At 36.8% G+C, this 27,108-nt stretch overlaps 1 protein-coding gene across 4 annotated transcripts; it reads right to left on the minus strand.

Annotated features, from left to right (window-relative positions):
- Positions 1-427: 427 nt before the first annotated feature.
- On the minus strand, positions 428-27,108 carry NT5C1B (5'-nucleotidase, cytosolic IB). Of its 4 annotated transcripts, none has more exons than XM_017871428.1 (10): positions 26,970-27,108; positions 25,039-25,128; positions 24,530-24,709; positions 23,794-23,931; positions 22,037-22,501; positions 21,590-21,757; positions 20,359-20,488; positions 14,332-14,454; positions 13,743-13,927; positions 428-1,665 (listed from the first exon to the last, which is right to left on the minus strand). In XM_017871428.1, the coding sequence occupies exons 1-10, from the start codon at positions 26,997-26,999 to the stop codon at positions 1,342-1,344; spliced, it is 1,833 nt and encodes a 610-aa protein (XP_017726917.1). In that variant the 5' UTR covers positions 27,000-27,108; the 3' UTR covers positions 428-1,341. The 4 variants fall into 4 exon arrangements, with proteins under 4 accessions (XP_017726917.1, XP_017726916.1, XP_017726919.1 ...); XM_017871427.1 differs by having other exon boundaries at positions 23,788-23,931; XM_017871430.1 differs by lacking the exon at positions 24,530-24,709.

Genomic DNA, 27,108 nt, shown 5'->3' on the forward strand with positions numbered 1-27,108 from the left:
TGCTTTACATAAAATTAGGGAGCATCAGAAGATGTGTTTCAGCTGTGGTCTTCTCTCATCTAGAGTCAGGGGTAGAATACATATGTCCAGGTGGAGTAGAGATGAAGGTGGAGGTAGAGAGAGCAGGAGAGGGTAGGAGGAAAACAGGAGGGAGGAATCCTTAGTTAATCCTGCGGTGTAACTGCTGTGTAGTTTATGCATGGAACTTAATGAAATGATTAATCTGTACCAGATGGGTCCAAAGGCCATGAAATTAATAACTCTATTTGGAAGGGAGGAAAGAGACCTCATTATAACTTTTGAAGTAAGATTTGAATTTGAATCTAATTAGTCTTAACACTCATTAGCTCTGTATCCTTAAACAAGCTATCTAATTAACCTTTTTGAATCTTAGGCTCCTCATTGATAAAAAGGAAGGTAATAATAATACTATGTAACAAACATTTAATTTGATAAGAAAATGAAGTAACATGTGAAAATAACCAGGTCACTGTGCCTAACATATATTTAATGACCAACCAATTTTCGTTGAAAACAAAACAAAAATTGCATGAGAATGACAATGAAGGACCAGGATTCTACACTTTATGTCACATTTTGAAGTGGTAGCGTAGGGTCTTTTTTTTTTTTTTTTTTCCATACAAATATGGATGTGCCAGCCTGCCAGGCCCAAAGCCAGAGACTTCAAATATGAAACTCTGTGGACCAGAGGCATTTAACCCACCAAGTAATTTTCAGAGAACCTTTCTTAAGAGTTTCTGTTTAAGGCTTATCTTAGAAAGTACCCTGGAGGAACAACCAGATGATTTATTTCTAAATGAGCAGTATCAAAATTGTTATGCAGGTAGAGTGAAATTCTCATTTTGCTTTGTTTAAAAGGCTGGCCATAGCAGTCACAGAATACAAAGCTCCAGTTTTCAAGAGTGTACTTAACCATACTCCTTCTACCTTTGAAGACACTATTCTACAATGCTGATGGGTAACAATTCATTCTTATCTACAAACATCCAAAAATGAGCAGTGCTGCATGAAACTAAGTAAGCTTCTAAAACAGTCCCTTAAGCATGCAAATATTCAAGTTCTAAACTTAAAGAGTCATCATTATGGCTTACACAGAGATAGGTGCAACGACATTCAACAATATTGGTAGTTCAAAGAGAAATAGTTTGATAGTAACTTGAGGGTTCAAAAGATTTTCCAAAAAATCAAGAGGAAACCTTTCCAAAGAAGCTAAGTTTTAAGGTCCAATTTTCTGAAATACCTATCTAATAATCCTAGAGAGTCAAAAGAAGTGGCTTCTGTAATACCAGACTATTACCACTTTATTTCTTCTCCCTGCCCCTAACTACTGAATTTTTTATTAAAGCCATAAGCTGCGATGGAACCTAACTTCTGTGCCCCTTCAATGTGGAACATGTGGTCATCAAAGAAGATGTGGGGCCGGATCTTCACCAAGATGGGACTTTTGGGGGCTCCAGCAAGGAAAAGAGCTTCGTCTATCTCTAGACCCCAGCGTCGAAGGGTCTTCAGCACACGGGCGCCTGAACTGGCTGCACTCCTAGCTGTAACCAGGTAGGTCCTGATAGGACAAAGTAACCGTTCATTTTTGGCATAGAACTTCTTTTGCAGTCTGCCTAAATCTTCCAGAAAGCCTTTCAGGGGACCCTGTAAAAGGAACATATATCACAGCTGTGATACAGTGAGCCAAAGAAAGTGAATGCTAAAAAGCAGAGACCCATAAGATACAATACAAAGGATATAATACAGCATGACATGCAGTGTTGTGAAGCTGATGGCAAAAGGCTAAAACTCGATAGGAATTTATGTGAATATGTTGTCTGATATGGAACCATCCTTGCATTCGTGGAATGTGCCTAAAATGACCATATGATTTAACATGTAAACCTATATACTTTAAATATGAAAGAATGTTCAATAAATAATTAAGCCAGGACAACAGACATAAACTATCCATGGTAAGCTGGAATAGCGGGTCATTCTAAATAAACTCTAATTAGTTACCAAAGCACTACTCTTTTAATTTGCTTTTTGTGAATGTGCATTTTAACTTTATAAAGTATATGCTTTTGTCTAGCTTAATGCTGTTTGACTTGAATCTAACTGTGTCTTTCATTTTTAACCTTTCCAAACACTTAGTTTTAGTATCTCTTGTGTAGAGCCCAGAATTGGATTTTGCTATGTGATACAACCTGAAAATCTTATTTTTTAAAACAATAGTTAAGTTTTTGTTCATTTACATTTCTTTGTATTACAAATATACTTGAGATTGTTTCTGTCTTGTGGTTTTATTGCATTTTCCATGTTTTAAAGATTTGAAAGGATTGTTCAATAATCTATGTATTTCTTCTTTGTAGTTGTATATGGGTGGTTCTTCTGACATTTAAGAAGGTTTACATTATTTCCTTCTATAAATTACCTTTACAACGATAACCTTTTATAGTACCCTCAGTCCTCTATTTTTTAAAAAGAATCCCAGATCTATTATTCTTCATAATGAGAAATAATGAAAGCAGGGTATTTCTTCAATGTGTCTGTAGTCCTCTATTTCTTCTCCACCATCTAATTTTTGTCATTTATTTACTTTTCCTTGGTGTTTATTTACTTTTGCATTATTATATTTTGTTTTATTTCTATTTATCAAGTTTACATTTCATCCTTTGATTGGCTATTGTAACTGAAAATTCCAGCATACTTCTTCCGTAGACCTTCTTTCCCCATATTTTTCCATTTTTTGTTAGTTATCTAATTTGTATATCATACAAATTTGTTCTTTTGTACAGTTGTTTTAGTTCTAATTCTATGGTTAACTATATTATATGAATGTTTGTGCCTTTGTGCTTCTAATTCTCCACGTGTTGGCCAAAATTTGTCCTGTAGTACTAATTTTCTCAAAAACATCTTATGGTAATAATCCCTGAGAGTATGGTATATTCTCAACTGTATATCTATTTCCTCTGTCTTTGAATAAACTTTTGGCTGGATATAGAATACATGATTTATATATAAGATTCTCCACAAGATCTTATAAGTAGTGCTCCACTGTCTTTTGCTTTTGAATGCCGCTCTTGAGAAGTTTGAGGGCCTCTTGTTTCCCATCTCACCTCTTCCACCACTTATATGAGTAGGCAGCCCAAATAATTATTTCTTCATTTTGAAGCCCAATAATTTCACTAGGCCTCTCAGTGATGGTCATTTTGATTCTATACCTCTATCACACAATATGGGCTTTTAATATTTAATATTTTAATCATTTAATATATAAATATCTTTTGATAATTTATCAGTTTTAATTTCTATTTTACATTAATTTGCATCTTTATATTTAACATCAATTCCCCTCCCCAACATGATTTTAAAGTTTTCTTCAGGGATTCTACTTAGGCATAGGCTGGGTCTTCTTTACCTGTTATCTATTTCTGTCATTTTTCTATATGTAATTGTATTTTTAATCTGTACCAGATGGGTAATATCTCTATTGGAGGGGAGGAAAGATTTACAGCATTCTATAACTTTCACATTTTATCATCTCTTCCTCGATTATTGCGTTTTTACTTTATGATCTTGCTTTAAGTCTTTAAAAGTCATAACAAATGTTCAGTCATAATTATCTGTATTATGTCAACTTTTTCTTGTAAGAGCTCTTCATCTGTTATTAGATTTTGTTCTTTTTTAATCTGCCTTTTCTCATAGTATCTTTGAATGTATTCAATGTCAGTTCTCTTTTTATTATTACTTGTACTGAAGTAGACTGGTTTTTCTTGGGACAATTGGTGGGTTTCTAGGGGAAGGTCAATGGGAGTATTTGGAGACTGACTTGTTTTCATGATTCAAAGGCTCCCTTCTTTGCTGTCATGGAAACAAACAGTTTTCTGTAAACATGACTTATTGTGTAACCATTTACTTAAATTTTCTTTAAGGTTGTATATCTTAGGAAAAAACAAGTAAATTTACTTTCTCATGGTAAGAGGCCATACATATAGATGAAAAAACTGGGACTGTTTTTTTGACAAGAGCAGCAAACTCATAGTGACTGTTGGCAGGAGCCACCATCATTGCAGTTAGTCTTTAAAACACAGAGGGGCACAGTTTCCCTTGCTGTTTTTGGATGGTTTCCAAATGGAAGAAACAGAGAATGCTGAGTTTATATCACCATATTCAAATCAAGTATCCATCTCATTCTCTTTTACTTCTATTTTGGGGTATGTTTTGTAATTTATATATTTGCACAGTAGTACAGCATATAATTTATCAATAAAAATATAAAATTACTAGGGAAACTTAGAAAAAGCAAATACTAGGGAAAGACTGTTACTCCATTTCTGATAACAAGAAAACTCCAATCTAAAAAATAACTTTTCTTGAGCCCATCAAAGAGCTGAGATTGCAGGGTAACCAACTAGCATGAAAACTAGGGAAAAACAGGCATCTTCAAGAAGATGTGGAGTGCAAGAACTGTGTACTTTTGGTAGAGTGTTGAAAAAAGTTATACCAGATTCCATACAAGCAAGTACAAGCAATTCAAGTAATTTAAAAAAGACATTGAGAAAGAACTAGGGTGCACCAATGAGAGAGCATAGAAGCCCTGGGATCCACAGGCACAAGAAGTACACACTCTTTTTTAGGCTTTTCTCCATGGACTTCACTAGATGCTGATGACAAAGACTGCAAGCAGTAGGGTGATAGAATAAAGCCATCCTTGATGGTACAGGTGTGGAGGAGGGGAGCAGCTGCCACTGGGGGCAAAGACTAAAACTCCCCCAGTTGCTTATACCCTCAGAAACAAAGAGCTTAGACTGCTAGAAGGGCTTCAAACACTGTTATCCTCCAGGGCATGAGTAAAGATCCACTGTTACAGAAGAAAACATTCTAACTTTGGGAGGATAAGAGACTATCAAGGATTGGTACCATTAGATATTGGCTATCACTGGGACATGGCAAGATCCAGGAGAATGTTCAGCCCTAAGCCCTAGGAAGATAGAAGAAATAGCTGGGAAGGGGTAAGAACGAGGAGAGCTTCTCTGCAGCAGACACACAGGGAAGGCCTACTGCTGAAAGTCGACTAGAAATCTTGAGAAAACCCCTCTGGCAAAGTTGATACTAGACAAGCTTGGATCTTGTGGTGCCATGAAGATAACCATAGCAACCACAAAATCTAAAACAAGTTTAACACCTGACTTGATTGATTCAATCTATCACAATAATTGCTAGTCCTACAGTAAAACAGAACAAAACAAAATGAACAATCTACTTTCAGGAGAAATTAAAAGAACTAGACTTATGACCCAGATGTCACAAATATAACAGAGGGAATTGAAAATAACTGTGATTAATATATTTAAATGTCTGCTTTAAAGGTGGATACCATACATGAGTAGACTAGCAATTTTGGCAATTTTGGCAAAGAGATTGAAATGATAAGAGAGTTGAATGGAACTATATAAAGAGTGCCTAATGGATGTATCAGTAGACTCAACACAGCTAAAGAAAGAATGAGTGAACTTGAAGACAGGTCGATAGAAATTGCCCAAACTGAAAAGAGAGAAAGAGAAAAAGAAAAGAGTGGGGAAAAAAAAACAGAGTATTGAAATGCTGTGGGACACACACACACACACACACATACACTTACACTCCCCTCTCATATTCAAGCCAAAGGAAATATAGACAATTATAAAGGCAGTCAGAGAAAAATAGACACATTACATACTAAGGACTAAAGATACAAAATTCATAACATTTGTCATCAAAATCTATACAAATAAGAAGACAATGGAAAAGCATCTTTAAGGTGCTGGAAGAAAAACATAGTAAGCCCAGAATATTACATTCAGTAAAAATAAAATATAGTTTTAAAAAATGAATAAGGTTAAGACTTTTTAGGCAAAGTAAAACAGAGATTCAGTACCAGTAGATTTGTACTACATGAAATGTTAAAGAAAACAAAATAAAACAAAAGATCTCCTGGCAGAAGGAATATGATAACAGAGAAAAACCTGATCTACACAAAGAAAGGAAGATCTCTGAAAATGATTAAAAGGAATTTGAATATGAAATACATATTTTGCCTCATCCTTATTTAGTAGAAGGTATTTAATTACCAAAAATAGAAATAGTAGTGGAAAAGAGAAATAAGTGTTGCAGTCCCCATGTCACTAAGCTAAATGGAAAAGTTAAGCCTGGAACAGCTTAGAGACGATCTGCCTTCCATTCTATTCAAAGTCACCCCTATGCTCACTGAGATAACTACATATAGGATTGCCTTCTTTGGAGGGGCTAATCAGAAACTCAAACCTGCCTGGAGTCCTGCCTTTCCAGACCAAACCAATGTTCATATTACATATGTTGATTAATAAATATCTCATGTCTCCCTAAAATGGATAAAACCAAACTGTGCTCTGACCATATTGGGCACATGTCGTCAGATCCTCCTGAGGCTGTGTCATGCATGCGTATCCTCAACCTTGGCAAAATAAACTTTCTAAATTTACTGAGACCTGTTTCACATTTTCAGGGTTCATAGTAGCAAAGTATAGAGAGTTTATAGCATAGATAAAATAAAAATATACGACAACTGTAGCACAAAACAGGAGAGGGAGAGTTTGGCAGTTCATTGTTGCAAAGTTCTTACAGCACATATGATGTTATAGAGTATAACATTGTTTGACAATACACGGTGATTACTTAAAGTTGCATATTGTAAACACTAGAATAACTAATAAAAATTTTAAATGAGTCATAAGCCAATAGTGGAGATAAAATGGCATGTAAAAACACACAGTAAGTTCTTAAGTAAATAGGGGAAAAAAGAAGAGGAAAAGGAAACTAAGAATAGTTGGAACACAGAGAAAACATAGGAAGATAGTAGATTTTAATCCAACCAAAGCTATGATCATATTAAATTTAAACATCCTAAAAATAGCAATTAAAACACGGGGATTGCCAGATTGTATAAATAGCAGTACCAACTATAATATCTATAAGAAAAATAAGTTAAATATAAACAAAATTTAAATATAAAGGCATAGATAAAAGTATAGAAAAATCATATCATACAAACATTAACCCCCCCCCAAAAAGCTGGAATGATTATATGAGTATCAGATGAATATTACATAATGAAAAGGTATTAATTAAGATTAAGACAATATAATAATCCTAAATATGTGGGCACCTAAAAAAAAAGATGCAAAATACACTGATGTAAAACTGATAAAATTGAAAGGATAAACAGATAAGTTCTCAAATATATTTGGAGATTTCAACACTGCCTTCTCAATAGTAGGTAAAACAAATAGACAGAAAATTACTGACAATATAAAAAACCCAAGCAATATGACCTGAATTAATTTACATAATCTAATTGACATTTATAGAATATTTAATGACAACAGAATATTCTTTTCAAATACACATGACATATTCATCAAGATAGACCATATTCTGGGCATAAAACATACTGCAACAAATTTAAATAATTGAGATACAAAATATATTTTCTAATCACAACACAACAGAATTAAGCTTTGTTTCAACAATAGAAAGATATCTGAATAAACTCCAAATATATGATAATTAAATAACCTACTTCTAAGTGACCTGTGGGTCAAAGAGGAAATCACAGAGAAATTTTGAAAATATATTTTGAATTAAATAAAAAAAAACCATCAGCTATCAAAATATGTGGGATGCAACTACAGCAGTGTTTAGAGGAACATTTATAGCATTAAGTGCTTATATTAGAAGAGAGGTTTCAAATGAACAATCTCAGCTTCCACATTTAAAAACTTAGGAACAGCTGGCTCAGGAAAATTGATTAACCTCTGGCCAAACTGACCAAGAAAAACAACAACAAAAAAGAAAAGACACAAATTACTAGTATCAGAAATAAACGTGCGGACACATCACTAAGGATCCTACAAATATTAAAAACACATTAGTAAAACACTGTAAAAGTTTATGTCCATAAATTCAGTCATTTAAATGAACAAATTCCTTGAAAAACATAAGCTCATAAACAGAGAGAAGAATGCGAAAAGGAAGAAAAAGATAAATGGAAGTTCTATAGCTACCAAAATAATTGAATCAGTAGTTAAAAGCCTTCCAACAAAGAAAAAAGTTCAGGCCCAGATGGCTTCTTTGAAAAATTCTACCAAATATTTAAAATAGTTTGTATCACATTTTATGAGGGTAGTACTACCCTGTTACTAAAGTCAGATTAAGGTATTACAAGAGAATAAAACTATAGAGGATGAACATGAAGACATAAATGAATAAATAATACAAAATATTAACAAATTGGATTCAGCAATATATGAAAAGGATAATACCACATGACTAACTTGAATTAATACCAACAACGCAAAGCTGCCTCAGCTTTTACAAATCCATTAATGTAATTTACACCTCAACAGACTAAAGGAGAGAAACCACATGATTTTTCTCAATAGATGCAAATCAGGCATAGTCAAAATTCAACCTTCATTTATTATAAAACCTCTCAAAAAACTAGAAAAAGAAGGTAACTCCCTCAACGTGAAAAAAGGGCATCTAGGAAAGACCTATGGATAACAGTTAAGAGTGAAAGACTGATGTCCCCCTAAGATCTGGGTACGTGGCAAGAGTGTCCACCCTCATCACTGTTCTGAACATTGTACTGGATGTACTAGCAAGGTAAAAAGGCAAGAATGATAAATAACAGATATACAGCATGGAAACACAGAAATAAAACATGTCTTTAGTCACCAGTCAACATTATTGTTGACTTAGAAAATCTCAATCTACAAAATTGTTGTGAGAACTAACAAGGAAATTGAACAAGGTTGCAGAATACAAAAACCAATTGTGATTCTATGTATTAGCAATAAATAATTGGATAGTAAGGATTTTAAAAGTACCATTTATAATAGTACCAAAATATTACAAAATGCATAGGTATAAATAAAAAAATGCAATATCTGTGTGCTGAAACCTACAAAAGACTAAAAAAAAAAAAAAAAAAAAGAAAATTTAAATGATCTAAATAAATGAGGAGAGGAGAAATACCATGTCCATGGACAGAAAGACTCAATATTGTTAAGATATCTATTATCCCAAGCTCTAGCTATAAATAAAACAAAATAAAATAAAATTCTCACAAAATTTTTCCCCCAGAAATAGATACACTTCTTAAATCTATATGAAAGTGCAAGGGAATCAGACTGTACTCTCTCTCTCTGTATATATTTTTTTGTTGTTGTTGTTTTGTTTTGTTTCTTTAAATTTTAACAAAGTTGAAGTACTCACACCACCTGGTCCTAAGAACTATTGTGGCCAGGTGCGGTGGCTCAGGCCTGTAATCCCAGCACTTTGGGCAGCTGAGGCGGGTGTATCACAAGGTCAGGAGTTCGAGACCAGCCTGGCCAATATGTTATTTTAGTCTCTACTAAAAATATGAAAAATTAACCGGGCATGGTGGTAGGCACCTGTAGTCCCAGCTACTCGGGAGGCTGAGGCAGGAGAATGTCTTGAACCCGGGAGGCGAAGGTTGCAGTGAGCCGAGATCACACCATTGCACTCCAGACTGGGTGACAGAGCAAGACTCCATCAAAAAGAAAAAAAAATAAAAAACTACTATAAAACTACAATAATCAAGATAATGTAATATTGATAAAAGGATGAATATCTATATTAAAGGAACAAGACAGAAAGTCACCCTTTTCAACAAATAACGCTTGAACAATTAAGATATCCAGGAAATTAGAATAAGCAGGAAAAATGAACCACAACTTGTACTTTGCACAAATACCATATTGACTCAAAATAGACCGTAATCCTAAGTTAAAAGACTAAAACCATAAAATTTCTATATAAAAAGTCAGGAGATAATCATTGTGGCCTCGGATTAGGCAAAGATTTCTTATATATGATATTAAAAGTGCAATTTCTAAGAGAAAAAATTGATAAATCTGACTTCATCAAAATTATAAGTTTCTGCTCACTGAAAAGCACTGAAAGATATTAGAAGAATGAAAGACAAGCACAGGCTGAGAGAAAATATTTGTAAAACACACACCTGATAAAGGATGAGTATCCAAAACATATGAGGAACTCTCAGAAGTTGATAACAAACCAAAAACCCAATAAAATGAGGAAAAGATTTGAACAGGTACTTCACCAAAGAAGATACATGATGGAAAAAAGCACCTGATAAGATGCTTAGTAACATTTGTCATTAAAGAAATGCAAGCTAAAACTACAATGAGATTTTTTTTTATAAACACGAAAATTGCTTAAATAAAGAAAGAAAAGAAAAATACTCAATACTACCAAATGCCAGCAACAATGCAAAGCAACAAAATCATGCATTGCTTTTAGGAATGCAAAATGTTATAGTCATTTGGGAAAATAATTTGACTGTATCTCATCAAATAATGATACAGTATACTACTTATCACATGACCTAGCAATTCCACTTCTAGGTACTTAAAAATGAAATGAAATCTTATATTTACACAGAAATTTGTATTCAAATGTTTAAAAGTAGCTTCATTTATAAATGTCAAAGACTGGAAATGACCTACTCCTTCAACAGGTAAAAGAATAAAGAAAACATGGTACATCCGCAGAATAGAATACTACTCAGCAATAAAAAGGAGCCAAGTACTGATACATGCAATGACATGCATTATGCTATAATAAATAAAATAAGTCAGATTGCATCCCATATGATTCCATTTATGTGACACCTGGAAAAGGCAAAACTATAGAAATAGAAATCAGATGAGTAGTGGTTGATGGGGTCTGGAGACAGGGTACTAGGATGACTACAAAGGGGCATGAGGGAATTTAGTGATTTAATGAAACTGTTGAGTATGTATTTTTATGTTATTTCACAATTACATATATTTGTTAAAACTCTTAAAACTATCCACTTAAAATTATAAATTTTACTCTATATAAATATACCTCAAAAATTCTGATACACACACACACATACACACACACACTTAGAGACCATTATCCCAGAATGGTGAGACAAGAGATAGGGATCAAATCAGGAGATATCAGTTACTTGTCACTGTACTACATTGGAGATTGGAGGCTCATAAACTACATTCAGACTTGTTCAATTAATCCGCTCCAGCTGTCCCATTTGCTGGTGACTTTCAGACCTCTTCCATTTGACAAAATTAAGATATTGTCATGACCAAACCACCACCCTACTAGCAACATACTTGAATGTCTTCAGTAGGAGTTGTACCTCATAGATTCTTTCTCATCAATGGAACACCCAGCAAAGCCTTCTGGCCTTTATGGAAAATCACCTTTTTTTATGTAAAAAATGGCATGGTTTTTAAACTGGCAGAAGTACTGCATAATAAAGGAAAGCATGAAATTTGTTGGGTATTCCTGCAATAAGTAGGGTTGGGATTCACAATTTTAATTGTTTAATGGGAGAAAAAGGCCATTTAAGGAGCAAAAATAAGTGAGAATACATAAAACTAGGAAGTTTCTGCAAAGCAAAGGAAACAGAGTGAAAAGGCAACCTATGGAATGGGAGAAAATATTTGCAAACTGTACATCTGATAAGGGTTAATTTCCAAAATATACAAAGAATTCTTACAACTCAACAGCAAAATAAAAACAAATTAAGCTGGTTAAAAATGGGCAAAGGACTTGAATAGACATTTCTCTAAAGAACACATAGAAATGTCAATGGGTATATGAAAAGGTACTCAACACATTAATCATCAGAGAAATCCAAATAAAAACCACGATCAAATATCAAATTTTACTAGTCAAGATGGCTATTATAGAAGACAAAACAAAACAAAGATACCAAATGGTGGGAGAGTATGTATAGAATGTGGAACCCTTATACACTGTGGGTAGAAATGTAAAATTGTGTAGCCGCTGTGGAAAACAGAATGGAAAATTTTCAAAAAAAAACTAAAACCAGAACAACTGCCAAATGATTCAGTAATCCCACTGTTGAGTATATATCCAAAAGAAATGAAAGCAGGATCTCAAAGAGCTATGTAAACTGCAATGTTTACTACAACATTATTCACAATGGCCAAGATTTGGAAATAACCCAAATGTCCATCATCAGGGGAATGCATAGAGAAAATGTGGGATAAGACACAACATAATATTAATCAGCCTTTAAAAAGAAGGAAATACTACTATTTGTAACTAAATGGATGAGACCTGGAAGACCTGCTAAGATGAATAAATTCTAGAGATCTGCTGTACAATGTAGTGCCTATAGTTAACAATAGGGTATTGTACACTTAAAAACTTGTTTAGTGGATAGATCTTATGCTAAGTGTTCTTACCACAAAACAAAAAAATTTTTAAAAGACAAAGAGAAAAGTAAGTTTTTGGGAGTGGTGGATATGTTTATTACCTTGTTTGTAGTGACAGTATCATGTGTGTATGTATATGTCCAAATTCATCAAAATGTATACATTAAATATGTGCAACTTTTAAAAATTAAGTATAACTCAATAAAACTGAAGAAAAGAACAAAGTACAACATGAGAAAAGAACTGAAAAATGTAAAATTTAAAAGAAATTTAGATTATTTACTTCAGATGAGAAAATACTACTTTAACATTTGTCTGGAAGCAATGCTTTCTTTGAAGTGTTTTTGTTTAAGTGTTCTTTTTATGGAGGATTTCCACATTTCAATAATGGTGAATGGCTCTGAATTTCAGCAGAGTAGACTGATGTAAAATGTAACAAAGAATTTTCTTCTCAATAGTAAGCTTTGTTAATACGGAACTTTATAACACTAGGTTAAGCTTTCCAAAGGAGCTATTTAGAAAGAGAATATGAAGTTGAACACATACACTCATAGTTTAAATATTCCTTGCTTTAATGAGAGGTGACAAAGTAGAAAAACTTTTCAACTTTCAGTTAGTCTATTCATACTTTTATAAATTTATATAAAATAGCACTATTTAAGTTTAAGTTCAGGAAGAACTGAGAAAAAGGACAATTAAATTTCTTGTGAAAATTGATAGAATAAAATTAAAAGACCTATAAGTTTAGATTCAGATTAAATGATATTTTGATCTCAGATTTCCTTTTGTTCAAATGTTATAGGTTCTGTTCATTTTCGACCTTGATTTTAACACTTCAGTTCATGGATGGATTGAAAGGTACTCAACAGCACTAATCCAAAAAAATCTAAATATTTAGTTTCAGTTTGATTACATATTCATAATTTGCACTTGTTTGAGGATCATTATTTGATTCAGTTCAAGTTCTTAGTTGTGCATATTTTCTCAATTAAGCAATGCCTTTCTTGAGTTTGAAGTCAAGGACAGAGATTCAACAAATGCTTACTCTAATCTATTGGAAATGACCCTACTATTTTGAGAATTTATTATGTAGTAGTGGCTTATTGATAAGTAGTATTTCCTGTTACTCTCAATTTGGAGAGGGTAGACTTCTTATTATGGAAAGATCATATAAGCATTTCCAAAGGTATAGATAAAATAAGGTTAAAATTAAAAATAAAGTTGTCAGCAGTGAATGCATCAAAGTGAGCAATTCATGGAAGAAAGAGAGAAAGCTCCAAAGATAAGACAGTAAGAAGGAGTGGCCTGCCTAAAATAACTTAAACATTCATCAGAATGGACCAATATTGATATTTATATAGAATAGAAAATAAATAAGTACATAAAATAAGTACATAAATAAGTACATAAAAATTAATTAGCACACATTGAACCTACCTGAGCAAGAGGCTTACTTTCACATAATGTATCATACTGGAAGAATTTGTCCAGCCCATGCTCCTTGGTAAAATGTTCAGACTCATCAGAGAAGAGGACAGCATCCCCATCAAAGGCTACACGGAGCTGGGTGTCACAGTAAGCCATGTCTTTGGCTCCATCAAACATTGTGGCAGAGGCAATACCTGATAGATTATGGAGACTGATTAATACTCTTCTCAGGTCTGTGAGTTACAGTTTCTACCATTAAAAAAACAAATTCTCCCAGACCTTATGTTTTCTCTCTAGCTATTACCTGATGGCTCAACTCCTCTTCACAACCACAGATCTCAGAACAGTTGTCTATGCACTGCCTCTATGTCTATAGGGATGGGAACATGTAAAATGGATTGTAGGACAATTACTGAGGATGTCCATTTCCAGGAAAGTCAAAGCTCTAAAGGACAGACTTAAGTGTTGCCCCATGTGGAAAAACTTCAGAAGAATATCCAACAAGACCATAAGCCTCATAATCATATGCAAAACTTAATGTAAGTAACCATTAGTGTAAACCTCTTTATTAACTAGAGGAATAAAATCAGACTAATACCTTCTTGTATTGCCTCTTGCACTTTTTCAGAATCTGCAGCAATATACAAGTTGGTAAGATATGCCTTCAAATAGCCAATTGGGTTTTTTCCACCGGTCAGACAGAAGCGGTCAATCTGTAAGCCTATTATCAGACAAGAAAGACTTTGTTATGACAGTGATTAAAGACAAAATGCTGTAAATCCAAGTAAAAGTTACCTTATAGATAACTGAGCTTATTTGTAAATTCAACTGGCTTTATTTGTGAACCTAAAGGAAAGTTACCTTAGAAATAAACTTTTAAAATCGTCTTATAGCACCAATATTTAAAATTCCTCAACTATTTTATGTAATAGTGGTTGTGTTTGGTACATTATAGTTTATGTGCATAGTATATTCACATAGATCATGCCATTTTATTCTCACAAACATACTGAAGGTATTATTATCTTCATTACAGGAAAGGAAAGTTAGACATAAAGACTTAATCTAACACACTGATTTAGATGCATAGAGCAGACTTGAGCCCAAGTGTTTGACTCTTGTCTAGGTTAGAACAGGGTACTTTTTCTTGAACTACAGCCTGCTCACTTACTGTAAAGGTCTATTAAGATGTGGCTCTTGAGATCGTGCTATTGGACTCCAGCCTGGCAACAGAGTGAGACTCTCTCTCAGAAAAAAAAAAAAAAAAAGGCTTTATCTCAAAACCATACAATTACATGGAAAGTAAACAACCAACCTGCTCCTGAATGACTTCTGGGTAAACAATGAAATGAAGGCAGAAATCAAGAAATTATTTGAAGCTGATGATAATAAAGATACAACATACCAGAATCTCTGGGACATATCTAAAGCACTGTTAAGAGGGAAGTTGATGGCATGAAACACTTTTATCAAAAGATAGAAAGATCACAAATTAACAACATAACATCACACCTAGGGGAACTAGAAAAAAAAGAAAGAAGAAAACTAACCCTAGAGCTAACTGAAGAAAAGAAATAACCATAATCAAAGCTGAACTGAATGAAATTGAGATGTGAAAAAATATACGAAAGATCAACAACACCGAAAGTTTGTTATTTGAAAGAATAAATAAGATCGATATACTGCTAGCTAGACTAACAAAGAGAGAGAGAAAAATCCAAATATACGCAATCAGAAATGACACAAGTGACATTACTACCAACCTCACAGAAATAGTAAAAACAAAAACCCCTCAGATTGTTACAAACACCTCTATGCATAGAAACTAGAAAACCTAGAAGAAATAGATAAATTCCTGGAAAAATACAATCTCCCAAGATTGAACCAGGAAGAAATTGAAACTCTGAACTGACCAATAACAAGTTTCTAAATTGAATCAGTAATAAAGAGCCTATCAACCATAAACAGCCCTGGACCAGATGGATACTCAGCCAAATTCTACCAGACATATAGGAACTGGTATGAATCCTACTGAAACTATTGTAAAAAATTATGGAGGAGAGACTCCTCCCTAATTCATTTTATGAGGTCAACATAACTCTGATACCAAAACCTGGCAGAGACACAGAAAAAAGAAAACTTCAGGCCAATATCCCTGACGAACACAGATGCAAAAATCCTTGACAAAATCCTACCAAATCAAATCCGGCAGCACATCAAAAAGCTAATCTACCATGATCAAGTAGGCTTTATTCCTAGGATGCATAGTTGGTTCAACATACACCAATCAATAAATGTGATTCATCAAATAAATAGAACTAAAAGTAAAAACTATATGATAATCTCAATAGATGCAAAAATGGCTGTCAATAAAATTTAACATCCTTTCATGTTAACCCCTCCCCCAAAAAAGCCTCAACCATGAAGGAACATACTTAAAAATAATAAAAGCCATCTATGACAAACCCAGAGCCAACATCATACTGAATGGGCAAAAGCTAGAAGAACTGGAATAAGACAAGGATGCCCACTCTCACCGTTTGTATTCAACATAGTCCTGAAGTCCTAGCCAGAGCAGTCAGGCAAGAGAATGAAAAAAGACATTCAAATAGAAAGAGAGGAACTCAGATTATCTCTCTTGGAAGATGATATGATTTTTCACCTAGAAAATGCCATAGTTTCTGCCCCAAAGTTCCTACCTCTGATAATAACTTCAGCAGTTTCAGGATACAAAATTAATGTGCAAAATCAGTAGCATTTTTATATACCAACAGTGTTCAAGCTAAAAGCCAAATCAAGAATGCAATCCCATTTGCAATCACCACACACAAAATTAAAATACCTAGGAATACAGCTATCCATGGAGGTGAAAAATCTCTAAAAGGATTACAAAACACTGCTGAAAAAAAATGAAAGACAACACAAACAAATGGAAAAAATCCCATGATCATGAATAGGAAGAATCAATATTGTTAAAATGGCCATACTGCTCAAAGCAATTTACAGATTCAATGCTATTCCTATCAAACTACCAATGACATTTTTCACAGAATTAGAAAACACTATTTGGAAATTCACATGGAATCAAAAAAGAGCTTGAATAGCCACAGCAAACCTTAGCAAAAAGAACAAAGCTGGAGGCATTACATAACCAAGCTTCACACTATACTACAAAGATACAATAACTAAAACAGCATGGTGCCAGTACAAAAACAGACACGTAGACCAATGGAATGGGTTAGAAAACCCAGAAATAAAGCCATACATCTACAACCATCTGATCTTCAACAAAGTCAAGAAAAACATGCAATGGGGAAAGGACTCTATATTCAATAAATGGTGCTGGGATAACTGGCTAGCTATATGCCAAAGATTGAAATAGGACCCCTTCCTTTCACCAGATACAAAAATTAACTCAAGATGGATTAAAGACTTAAATGTAAAACCCAAAGCCCAAGCCCTAGAGGAAAATCTAGGAAATACCAATCTGGACAGGCTCTGGTAAAGATTTCATGATGAAGACACCAAAAGTCATTGCAACAACAAGAACAAAATTGACACATGGGAGCTAATTAAACTAAACAGCTTCTGCATAGCAAAAGAAACTATCACCAGAGTAAACAGACAGCCTATAAAATGGAAGAAAATATTTTCAAATTGTGCATTTAACAAAGGTCTAAAATCCAGAATTTGTGAGGTATTTAAACAGATTAACAAGCAGAAACAACCTCATTAAAAAATGGGCAAAGGACATGAATAGATACTTCTCAAAAGACATACATGCAGCCAACAAGCATATGAAAAAAACGCTCAACCTCACTAATGATTAGAGAAAATCAAAACCACAATGAGATTATCATCTCATATCAATCAGAATGGCTACTGTTAAAAATCAAAAACTGACCTGCTGATGAGGTTGTGGTTAAAAAGGAACACTTACGTGCTGCTTTTGGTGGTGTAAAATAGTTCAGCTGGTATGGAAAGCATGTTGCAGATTTCTCAACGAATTTTAAACAGAATTACCATTTGACCCAGCAATCCCATTGCTGGGTATATGCCCAAAGGAATATAAATTGTTCTACCATAAGAATATATGTATGGCAGGGCATGATGGCTCACGCCCGTACTCCCAGCAGTTTGGGAGGCTGAGGTGGGCAGATCATCTGAGGTCAGGAGTTTGAGACTGGTCTGATCAACATGGAGAAACCCCGCCTCTACTAAAAAAATACAAAATTAGCCGGGCGTGGTGGCACATGCCTGTAATCCCAGCTACTCGGGAGGCTGAGGCAGGAGAATCACTTGAACCCAGGAGGCAGAGGTTGCGGTGAGCCGAGATAGTGCCATTGCACTCCAGCCTGGGCAACAAGAGCAAAATTCTGTCTCAAAAAAAAAAAAAAAGAAAGAAAGAAAGAAAAAAATATTTATATATACACACAAATGTTCATTGCAGGACCATTCACAATAGCAAAGACATGTAATCAACCTAAATGCCCATTGATGATGGACTGGAGAAACAAAATATAGTGCATATATACCATGGAACACAACCATAACAAAGAATGAGATCATCTTTTTTGCAGCAACGTGGATGGAGCTGGAGGCTATTATCCTAGGTGAATTAATGCAGCAACAGAAAACCAAATACCACATGTTCTCACTTATAAGTGGGAGCTAAACATTGAGTACACATGGACACAAAGAAGGGAGCAATAGACATCAGGGCCTACTTGAGGGTGGAGGGTGGGGGGCAGATGAAGATTGAAAAATTACCTATTGGGTAATATGCTTATTACCTAGGTAATGAAGTAATCTCTACACCAAACCCTCATGACATGCAATTTAGTCATATAACAGTGAATTATCATCATTAAACATTAATATAACATCAAATGCTTTTGTAAATCAGTAACTATTACAAAATAACACTGGCTGTCTGTAAGGGGTTTGTAAAATAGGCACCTTCATATACTATGGGTAAAAGTATACATTGGTACAAGCTGTCTAGAAAGTGACTTGATGATACGCAGCTTTGTACCTTTTGACCTAAGATTCCTTATTTTTGTAAAAAGGAATATTCTGAAATTCTGATAAAGATTTCTATAGAAAGGTCTCAGTTTAGGGTTATTTATAAAAGCAAAATGTTCAACAATGTGACAGTAGTTATATGAAGTATAGGATTATCCATATGATAGAATATGTACCAATTCAAAGGATTTTTTTAGGTATATGATAAACTGGGTAGCTACACATGATATAAAGCAGAATACTGTCTAGTTAGTTGTTTATCATCTGTATGGACCAGGAGAGTCGGTCAGGTCCGTTAACTGTCTTGGTGGAAGTATCTGCTTTGGTATTAGAAAATGCTCTCATTTTTTTGCTTATGTCAATGTTGGGCATATGTGGTACAAAAGTGTGCTCTACAAATCCCTAAATCATGTGAATTTCATCACCCAGAAATTATTTGGTGACACCGAGACTCTAGAAATGATTAAAGCATCGTCCCTCTTCTTAAGGAGATCACAGTTCACTGAGGAGCCTGGCATGTAAAACATTTGTTATAATAAAGACCCCTGCAGACAGAGATACGAATTGCTTTCAGTACCCACAGAAGGAAGTAACTAACTCTTCTGGGTCAAAAGATTTTTATTCCGTGAACAAGGCTGCATGAGAAGGTTGTACACAATCAGTTCATCAGCAGAATTAACAGGTAAATAACTGATTTCTTATGCTTCCAGCCTTGATAGGTCAGTGTGGTGAGGGATAGATAGACCTTAATCACCTACTAAATCAATGTTAAATTCTAGCTGTTGTTTACTAGGTGATTGTTATATGGCAGTCATTTATATTAAATTTTGATGTTCTCTCTTTTTACTTCATAACACTATGAAGACTACACTTTTAAAAGGCAAAATATTTTTAAATGTACTTCAATGATTCCAGCCTTATAGTTAGAATAATATAAAGTAAAACTCATAACTTATATCTCGATTATTTGTAAATATGCCCAATTTAAACGTTATTTTAACTTCACACACCAATTTAGAAAATAGGCCATTTGTGCCTGAAATAATTCAGGTAGTTCCATAATAGGAAAAGTTGGAACTTTCTCTTAAAGTCCCCAACACACTGATAGAAACACTGAAGGGACTAGAATCAATCATATTTTCCATGTAAATTATTTTATGTGTGGGGAGAGAAAGCAGCCAGGGACAATCAGATTTTAAGAGTGGAAAGGAGAGGTGAAAACCTTTAAACCTTTAACACGAATCTGTGGTGAGCAAGAAGTTTGATCACACAGTAAAAACCTTTGGGTTGACGGCTCCTTGAAGTCAAGTTCAGAAGTGAAAAACATAAAACAGAGAAATATATTGCAGGACCTAGGATTAAGACTTTGAAATTCACACTTGACAAGTTAAGTCCAGAGCTTTGAGCCCAACTCTGTGCTGAAGTTAAAAATGAACATGGCCTCTCTTGTTCTGACATAGGCAAATAAACATTCCTGGCGCAGAAGGGGGTGTCAGTATCAAAGACACTGCGTTTGGTTAAGCCACAGTTAGCAAAATAACATGGCTTCTCTCTTTCAGAGCAGAGAGCTGTTCTTCCACATGGTATTTATTTTACTTACCATAGTGATTGACGCTGTTTATAAGCCGCACTCCCACTTGGGCATGGTTATTAGTCATCAGTACAATATCAAATAAGTCCTGTTCATCAGGATATAGATCACGGAGTCTAGCATTGACATACTGTAGTGCCTGCAGGTTACAAACATGAATGTGTGTAAAGAGGGGCAGGCAAGGTGGTTTTGGGGAGGCTACAGAGGAAGCATCTCATCAGAGTCAAATTCAAGCTCTGAAGAATCTTCTCTGAGAGATTCTGGCTCCTTTAAGGAAGATTTATCCCATGCATTTCTGTATTATCAACCTCTCATTCATAGGAACTCAGTTAATCAGTAATGTTTGTTGAGAATTGTTTCAACTTTGGGTTCACTAGAATTATCTCTGGGGGACAGGTAAAGAGTAGGGTCAGGCTAACCGTTTTATGCTTTGTCTATGTTTGATTGATTTTTAAAATCTGCTTTTATTGATCATCTAATGATTGTTTTCTAATTTTGAAAAATATGGACTGCTTCATGAATCTGCATGTCATCCTTGCCCAGAGGTCATGCAAATTGTCTCTGTTTTGTTCCAATTTTAGTATATATGCTGTCAAAGAGAGTACTTTGTGTATTAACATGTATCTTTAGGTTTGTAGCTCCTGCCCATGCTTTTACTGTGACTCATAAGTAAATTCTACCAACAACTTGTAGAGGTGTCATTTGTTTTTGCATAGTTATAATGTTATTGTGTAATATTTATATAAGCAGATCAAAGTTGTAAGTGCTATACATTTCAGTGTAAGTTCAGAGAACCTTACCTTTTCTATTAAAATCACACCCCTAAGTGACAACAGCATCTTTATTTTCTTAATATGCTATGTTTGGGGCCAGAAGAGCTAACGTGAATTTCATTTCACTGTAATATGGCGTTTTATTTCTACTACTCAGGATTCTAAATTCATTATGGCTTCTTAGCACTCCTTCGAGGGAGAGAGGCTTCTGTTACAGGTCTCATGATTAGGACTTCACTTAGGGAAGGCTAACATACCAAATCTAGGGCCGTGGGCTGGAGTCCCTTCCTCCACAGTCTGGAAGCCTGTGCGAAATCATAAACTGACCTGGGTCAGCTAGAAGGAGACAAGAATGACAATGGTGGGCTAGGAATGATCTGGGAAATTGAATGCCCTCCCAAGGGTTGGCCTGGGTCCTTCCCTCGCCATCGAGGGTCCTGGCGGACCAAAGACAGGTTGCAGAGTACCTTGACGAAGCGGAACGCTGGACCCGGGGTCAGGATGACATTCTCATTGGTGAGCTGATACTCCATGTACTTTTCCAGACCCTCTTCCTCGTAGATTTTCCTGCCGTCCACCATGTTGAAGAGCGCACAGGATGAGAGCGCAATGGTGATGGCGTTCTTGGGTTTGGGCTGCAGAGAGGGACGCCAACGGGAGGACAGTCATATAGCCAGGAAGGGGACAGGGTTGGGGCTCCTCCACGGGAGGGTGAGAATAGGACCGCGGGTCCCTGCTTGGAGAAGTGGGATGCTGGAAACAGCTGAGGCTGGGACTCCCCGAGGTTTGGGGAGGAGAAGCGGGAGACTGGGGAGGACCTCCCTGCGCAGTGAAGAGGAGGGCGGCTGGAAGAGGCTCTGCTGCCCGCTGCAAGGAGGGGCGCCCCGGGTGCCAGGGGTGGCGGGCTCGCTCACCGGCCTGGGACGCGAGGAGCTCGGGTTCTTCTCATAGAACGACCTCATGGATGCCCAGTAGGCAGCCTCGTAGTCGTCCTCATCCTCCCGCTGCTGCTGCTGCTGCTCAGGCAGACAGTCGTGGTCCAGTTGGATGGAGGCGGGGTAGATTCCCCTGCGCTGGCTGGAGGACTTCCATTCTGTGGGGGATGTGCGCGAATATTCCCGCGACTGCGAGTCCCGGCTCTGGCGGATTTCCCGCACGATGCCCTGGGCCCAGGCCTCCGGATTCTCTTGCATTTTGGTGTTGCGCCGGGAGCCAGGATCGGGCTCTGGGGGCGTGGGAGGCCGTGAGTCCTGCGACCGGGGTGGCTGGGGCGACGCGGGCGGCTGGAGCGAGGGCTGCCCGGACAGTGCCGGTGGTGAGGAGTCATGAAGGCTTGGGGAGGTGGATGGAGTCCGGGAGCTCGTGGAGCTGCTGGGGAGCTGCAGCAAGACAATGGGCGTCTGAAGTCGAGGCCTGCCCGGGGTCCCTGTGGCCAGCTCTGCCCAGCTCCCGTCAAGGATCTGTCCTTTCTGCCTGTTCCATTCCTAGACCTTGGATGGGTGCTGGTTCATCTCAGCTCCTTAAGTAGGGCTTAAGGGAACCGGACATTTCTAGGCTTCAGCTGTTTGATATTTCTGTTAAACAGACACAGAGACTGTCTGCTTTCCTTCTCTCTCCCCTAGCTTCCCCATAAGCATTTCGCACATTTTTATTTGTTTGGAGTAGATAGGACCTAGTCCTCCTCCTCCCCCTTAGGCAGCTGACACATGGTTTGCAAAGTTCTGTCCCCTGCTTGGCATATACCTACTCAGTCAGAGGCCTGCAGGTAGGACAGAGGGCGTGCAGAATGGATCTTGCTTGGCCAGTGCCTTAGTGTGTGACCTCCAGTTAACTCCATGAGCAAAGTGGGCCAGACATTCTCACCAGAACACTCTACATATCTCCTTGGGGCATGTCTCTCCCCGCTCCCCATGTGAATGTTGGAGTGATGGCTGGGAAAGTCGCTTGTCGGGAGACTGGAGCATCTCCCCAGGGCCTTCAGAGCGCCTTGTGCCAGGGAACCACAGTTATATTGAATCATCTTCCTAAACAGGAAAGGACCATTCTAGAGAAAAATCTCCTTTACTAAGGTGAGCAAGAAGTTATTAGGCATCCATGTATGATTTCAGATTGTTTCACACATGACTCAAAAAAGGATGTTTTTGTTTAGATGATTGAGTCAAATCCGATAGAGATGATGAATTGGGTAGGAATGCATGCTCTCCCAGTGGCTGGGTCTGGATCATTCACTCTGCTTCCAAAATCTTAATCTCAAAACTAACTTTTTTTTTTTTTAATTGCTTATGTGGTCAGGCCTAATTAAAGACTCAAAGCCCCACACAATCTGACACTCTTTTTCTCTTGTGACCATTTACTTCCCTCTTCTGAGGGAATAACTATTTGTCGAAGTAAGGAAGGAAGGAGGAAGTGTGCAGCCTGTAGATCTAGAGCCCCTGGGTTTTCATGCTAGCTCTACAACTTATTAATGTGAAACCTTAAACAAGTTCCCTCTATACTTCAGTTTTCTTAGCGGTAAAATGGGATTTATGGGCAGAAGGGAGTTCTCCTGAGGGCTAAATTAGCTAACACATGTAAAGCACATAAACAGGGCCTTGCACATAGAAAGCATCAATAAATGTTAACCATTGTTATTATTTTATCATCTACTCCTCCCTTTCATCTTTACCTCTACCTTAGCACTGGTGTTCCTGCTTCTAGGCTCATCTATGGATGGAGCCTTGGTGGATGGGCTGCGGGATGTTCTAGACCACTGACTGCGCACAAGGTACCCTCGAGAGTCTGTCTTCCGCACTGATGATTCTTGTGATCCCTGTGATGGAAAGAAGAAACCCAAGGGTGTAAAACCCCGTCACCCACTCCTTCTATACATGTGCCTGCAGAATAGTCATGTCAGGCTGAATATAGCAGCACCCAGTGAGAAGATCCCTGGCCTCAATGACTCTTAACCTGAACTCTTGTGTACTGTTCTAACTCTGGTCTAGTCCTCACTTCTGTTTGGAGCATCTATGTGGGGGTCCACTTGAAAGAGCATCCAAAACCAAGATGCAAACATATTTTTTCACTGTGACTCCTCGTATATGGAACTTAGTATGGTTCACCATTGTTCCTCCCTTTTCCTCACTTCTTCCCTCAAGGATAAGCCTGTTAACAGATGCTGAAATGATATATCCACCGTTTTTTTACCAGACTCTAAAGGTGAGGACAGCTGGTGCCCCACTGAGGTTTCAGGAGGACTCTAAAGCAGCTGCTTAAAAGGAATGGAGCCCTCAAGCTTTCCTTTTAGGAGAAACAAGAATGAAGGAGACCAGGGAGCAGCAAAGTAAAAGAGTTTCTATTTGCCATATTCTTCCCCTCACCCAGATTGTCTGTGGTTCCCCTCCAGAATCAGTAGTGTGATCTCTGCTCACCCTCATCATGGTGATCTGCTGGCCCTGCTCCCACAACAGGCACATGTGAATATAAATACGTATTGTGCGGCAGGGGCCAAGGGCTGTTCCCTCAGCTGCACAAAGGCAGCGTCTACACGACGAGTGACCCCGGAAGGGGCAACATCTCAGCGAGTGATTCGGATTGACTGCACGCCTCATCTGAAAGATTGTGCAGAAAGTGGTCAATGCGATGGCCAGACCCCCTCCCCTCCCTGATTTGAACAAAGATCAGTCTCCTCCCTGTGTAGGCTGAGCAGAGGAGCCTGCTGTGGTTCCACACATTCTAAGTGAACACTCGGGTATGGATGGAGGGGAAGACAGGGCCCAACCTCTCCTAGTTCCTTAACCTCCTCATGAGGACATTAGGGATCCCTTAATACAATTCTCAACAGCTTGGTCTTCTCTCCCAGAACTCCCTGCCCCCTAACATTTTCCTTTATGCTCTCTGCTCCTTAATTTCCTCACCTCTGCTACAGAGATCGGCTCACCTGATTGCTCAGACGAACTCCTGGTTTGTCAGATTCCTTTCTTTTTTCTGCTTCTAGACTCTCTTTTGAGGACCTCATTCCGGGCTCATTCTCAACATGGAAACAAAGAATGTTTATTAAGTTTTAATCTCAGGGCATTAGGAATCTTGACTTTAAGAATACAGGGATAAAGAAAACATGGAATTTATTTATTTGCTAATATAAAAAGATATAAACTCTAGACCTTAGTTTCCCCTGTTCTAACAAGCATGAGTAAAAGATAACACATATTTTATTAAAAAGAATTATATAAACAAATTTTAATATAGAAATTTGTTGGTTCATATATTTGAGATATAAAGCATTTATTGTTTAAAGACTGATAACACAGGAAATATTAGAGAATTGTGAAGTTGTTTATGTAGAATAAGTTTTTTTTTCTGTTACTCTGAAGATTGCTAATTATGAAACTTATTTTTCCTTACCATTTAGAATTCAATTTTTTCTCATTTTCATCATCACTATAGCTCAAATTTTCTGTGGATCTAGCCTTGCCAATATTAGTTTGATTTCTAAATATAAGGACCTTAATCTCATACAAATTTATTGAAAGTCATGTCTTCTGTTCCTATCATCTAATTACTCATAGATGTAGAGTGGAAAGGGATTTCTTACCAACAAATTAACAACAGATAGGGAAAACCAAGTAACAGAGCACAAGAAGATAACTCACTTTGTGGAACTCTACTCAAATATTTATGTCTTCATTTTCATTTGGAGGAGATACTTATTGGAGTATTATTTGAACTGTTTCATGCTAAGTAAGTGGCCGCAATGTGATCAAGATTAGTGTTATTTATCTGTTTAAGGAGCACAACTTCTAGGTTAGACCAAGATCCACTAGAGCACTCTATATTCATCCATTTAAGCTCTATGTTTTGCATGCAGGAAAAATCTCATCAATGTTAGTTGCATGAGAATGTTAGTTGCATGAGAGAATGGCATAGCTGTACAGCTCCTGAACTAATTTTAAAATCTTTTCATCAACCCTCACCCCCCTTATACACATACATAGCAGTCACCATAATATCCTCTTACTTCTAATTCCAAATGATATTTTAAATCCAGTTCCTTTTTTCTATCTCTATTATCATTGCATTGTTCCAGGCCTCTGACCATCCTGGGACTATGTTTTTTGAATATAGCCTTTCGAGCAGGTTTCATGGCCTCAAATCCTCTCCACTTCTAGATCTGTCCACCGTATTTATTTAGAGTAATATTTACGAGATGTAAATCTAGTAATGCTTCATTCCTGGATAAACACTTTCTTCACTTGGTTCGCTCAGGAGCCTCATGATGTATTCCTGTGTACCTGCTACTTGCATGCCCTTCACTCTACACTTTATCACTATGTTCAACTAATACCAAGTGACTTGTATTTGCCTGCATACACCACCCTTATTTCCTTATGGTCACCTCTTCTCTCTTATGTTCTTCAAAACCCAGCTCAGTGTGACCTGGGGGAAGTTCCCAGAGTGAAATATTCCCCTGTGTTGCTTGTGTCTTTTGTATATACTTTTACAGAGCAATCAGCTGTCCTTTGTCTGTTCTCTCTCCTACTAGGCCATGCCTTCTTCAAAGACATCCACTGTTTTTACCTTTTACTACTAACATATGAGTATATGCTAAATGAATACTGACTTATTGGAATGATTTGCATACTACATGTTTTAATCTTTTTCTTTTCTGTCTTCGTTTTTTAAACATTTCTCCTTCTTCCCATTTCTCTGCTCTTTCCATTGCCTTTATTCTCTTCCTTCTCTTTTCCTCTACATGCAGCCATTATCTGAAATTATTTGGTTATTGCAGAGCCTTTGCAGAGGCAAATGATGGACTGATACCCACATTTCTTCAGCCCCATGGCAAGATTCTAAGATACTCGATTCACTCACCTTTTTCTGTTTGAGAGTTGTTTGACTCATTTTTTAACTGTTGAAATTCTTCTGTTGTTATCCAGATTTTTGTCTCCCCAGCTCCATTTCCTGTCACTTCCCTTGCTCAGTCTAGCTTTGCATTTAGAATGTCAAATTT

This window comes from Rhinopithecus bieti, unplaced genomic scaffold (genome assembly GCF_001698545.2).
Source record: "Rhinopithecus bieti isolate Rb0 unplaced genomic scaffold, ASM169854v2 scaffold_4781, whole genome shotgun sequence".
NCBI classification, from domain to species: Eukaryota; Metazoa; Chordata; class Mammalia; order Primates; family Cercopithecidae; genus Rhinopithecus; species Rhinopithecus bieti.